The 2747-nt window shown below is 70.0% G+C and overlaps 1 protein-coding gene across 1 annotated transcript; it reads left to right on the top strand.

Moving 5' to 3' along the window:
* Window positions 1-166: 166 nt before the first annotated feature.
* MNEG_15956 (putative Cell division control protein 48) lies at window positions 167-2430 on the top strand (the record flags this gene model as incomplete). Its single annotated transcript, XM_014035573.1, has 5 exons — window positions 167-179; window positions 317-749; window positions 1033-1585; window positions 1693-1815; window positions 2146-2430. 5 exons carry the CDS (start codon window positions 167-169, stop codon window positions 2428-2430), a joined length of 1407 nt encoding a protein of 468 aa, XP_013891027.1.
* Between the last annotated feature and the right edge of the window lie 317 nt (window positions 2431-2747).

Here is a 2747-nt window from a genome sequence, read left to right as displayed (position 1 = left end):
GGGCTTGTCCGCTAAATCTGGGTCTGCAGTTATGCGGCCTTGGGAGGGGTAGGGTAGGGGGCCGGGGAGCCCGGGCGCCTGCCCAAAGCGTCGGTTTGCATCCGGGCGGCCGGGGCTTGCGGCGCCGTTGACTCTGCATGGGCGCTTCCAGGGCGGCGGCTGGCAGATGCAGTCGGCCCGTGACACAGGGTACCCCGGGCCTCTGCCTCTCCTCCCGCCTCGCACCACCACCCTCCCACACCGTCACCCTCGCACACGCGCCCACACATGCAAACACTGACACACACACACACACACACACACACACGCACACCAGACGAGTACGGCGCGACCCTCCACCCCGTCACTGCCGCCACCGTCTTCGGCGCCTATGTGGGCGAGTCCGAGCGCCGCCTGCGCGACGCCTTCGAGGCAGCTTCCTCCGACGCAGCTGCCGGGAAGCTGGCGGTCGTCTTCTTGGATGAGGTGGACGCCCTGTGCCCCAGGAGGGAGGGGAAGCAGCAGCATGAGTCACGCGTCGTTGCGCAGCTGCTGACGCTGCTGGACGGCGCCGGCGGAAGCAGCGGCGGTTCGACGGGGCGCGGAGGCGGCGGCGGCGGCGGGGGCGGCGGCAAGCAGGGGCGGGTGGTGGTGGTCGCGGCGACGAACCGGCCGAACGCGCTGGATCCGGCGCTGAGGCGGCCGGGGCGGCTTGATAGGGAGGTGGCGGTGCCGGTGCCGGGGCCGGCGGAGCGGGCGGCAATCCTGAGGTGCGCTGGTATATTTATATACATGTGTATATAAATATACACATGTATGTATATGAGTGTTGCCATGAGAGTTAACAAGCGTATGCCGTATGCACGCAGCCGCATCTGCTGCTTTGGGTTCTCAGGCGCCGGCGCTCGCGCTGCATTGCCAGCCGCGCGACGACTGGCGCATGCCAAACCCGCGCGCCCCTCCTGTCGGGCCAGGCTCTTTCCGATGCCCCACACCCGGCCGCCGGACAGGTTCGAACCCCCCCTCCTCCCCCTTGCTTTTGCTGCCGCGCAGGCTCCACGCCGCCGGCCTGCAGCTGGCCGCTGACGTGGACCTTGCTGCCGTCGCCGCCGCCTGCCACGGCTACTCGGGTGCTGATCTGGCGGCACTGGCGCGGGAGGCCGCGATGGCCGCATTCTCCGCGGCCGCGGCCGCCATTGCTTCACGCGCCGACGGCAGCGGCGGCGGCGAAAGCAGAGGAGGAGGAGGAGGAGGAGGAGGAGGAGGAGGAAAAGGAGGGGTCGCGTCGAGCGGGGAAGACGGGCTGGTCCGGGCCTCGGACTTTGCGATCGCGATGTCCAAGGTTGGGCCTTCGATCGTCCGAGGGCAGCAGCTGGAACTGGACCCCGTCGGCTGGGCCGACATCGGCGGCTACGAAACCGTCAAGCGGCGGTTACAGCAGGCCGTCGAGTGGCCGCTGCGCCGGGCGGCCGCGTTCGCGCGGCTCGGGCTCGCGGCGCCGCGGGGGGTGCTGCTGCACGGGCCGCCGGGGTGCAGTAAGACGATGCTCGCGCGCGCAGCGGCGGGCGCGAGCGGCGCCACGTTCCTGCCGCTGTCCTGCGCCCAGGTGCGCGGGTTAGTCGGACCCGTTCGCCGCCCCGTGGGTCTGGCCATACGCGTTGACGGGTTGAGCTGTTGATTGGGCGTCCGCCCGCGCGCCCACAAAACATCCAGGCCGCGTCGCGGGCGCGGCTCGACGCATCCCGCCCGCCCGATGCGTCGAGCCGCACCCCAGCGGTGCAGCCTGAGTGCTTCGAGGGCGCGCGGGCGAGCGGCACGTGGGTGGCCGCGTTTGCTGTCTGCACTGGGCACTGGGCAGCACTGAGCCCTGGCCAACCGTGCCCACGCCGCGTGCGGTCGGCGCTCGCAGCCGTCGGCCCGTCCTGCCCGCCGGCCTTTGTGGCGAGGTGGAATCTGAATGCGGCAGGCCTGCTCGAGACTGCATCAACCTCCCCCTCCCTCTCTGACACGCACACACACACACACTTTTACACACTTTCACACACTTTTACACACCACACGCGTGCACACACTCACACACGTGTGCACACACTCACACACACACTCTCTCTTTCTCTCTCTCGCGCACACACGCACTCACTCTCTCACACAATCCCACACACCCAGCTGTACTCCATGTATGTGGGCGAGGGCGAGGAGGCCCTCCGCGACACCTTCGAGCGCGCCCGCATGGCCGCCCCCGCCATCGTCTTCCTGGACGAAGCAGACGCCATCGCCCCCGGCCGCGGGGCCAGCGGGGGCGCGGACAGCGGCGGCGGCGGCGGCGGCGCGCCGGGGGTGGCGGCGCGGCTGCTGTCGACGTTGCTGACTGAGCTGGACGGCCTCGAGGCCTCGCCGGGTGCGCCCTGGGGATGTTTTGGGACCCTGCCTTCCTCCAACTTGTGTGGATAACAGGAACAGCATCTGGGAGTCCACGCGGGTCTGGCCTGGTTTTACGAATGGCGACGGGTGTCTTTCTAGCCATGCGTTACGCAGCACACGTGGACCCTGTTTTTCGCTCCGGCGCGCTCGGCGCTTGGGGCCGGACGGGCGCGGCCGCGCGCGGTCGAGGAAACCCCAGCCCCTCTTCCTGCCGCCCGTCCGCCCCCCGGAAGGCGTGCAGCCGCCGGCCGCGACCAACCGCCCCGCGCTGCTGCGGCCCCCGTCCCTCGCCCCACCGCCTCCGCCTCCCTTCTTCCCTGCCCCTACCCTCCTAGCCCGACACCCTG

Source organism: Monoraphidium neglectum, assembly GCF_000611645.1.
Source record: "Monoraphidium neglectum strain SAG 48.87 unplaced genomic scaffold scaffold05831, whole genome shotgun sequence".
Taxonomy (NCBI): domain Eukaryota; kingdom Viridiplantae; phylum Chlorophyta; class Chlorophyceae; order Sphaeropleales; family Selenastraceae; genus Monoraphidium; species Monoraphidium neglectum.
The sequence above is the reverse complement of the archived record's forward strand: the minus strand, read 5'-3'. Positions and strand labels throughout refer to the sequence as shown.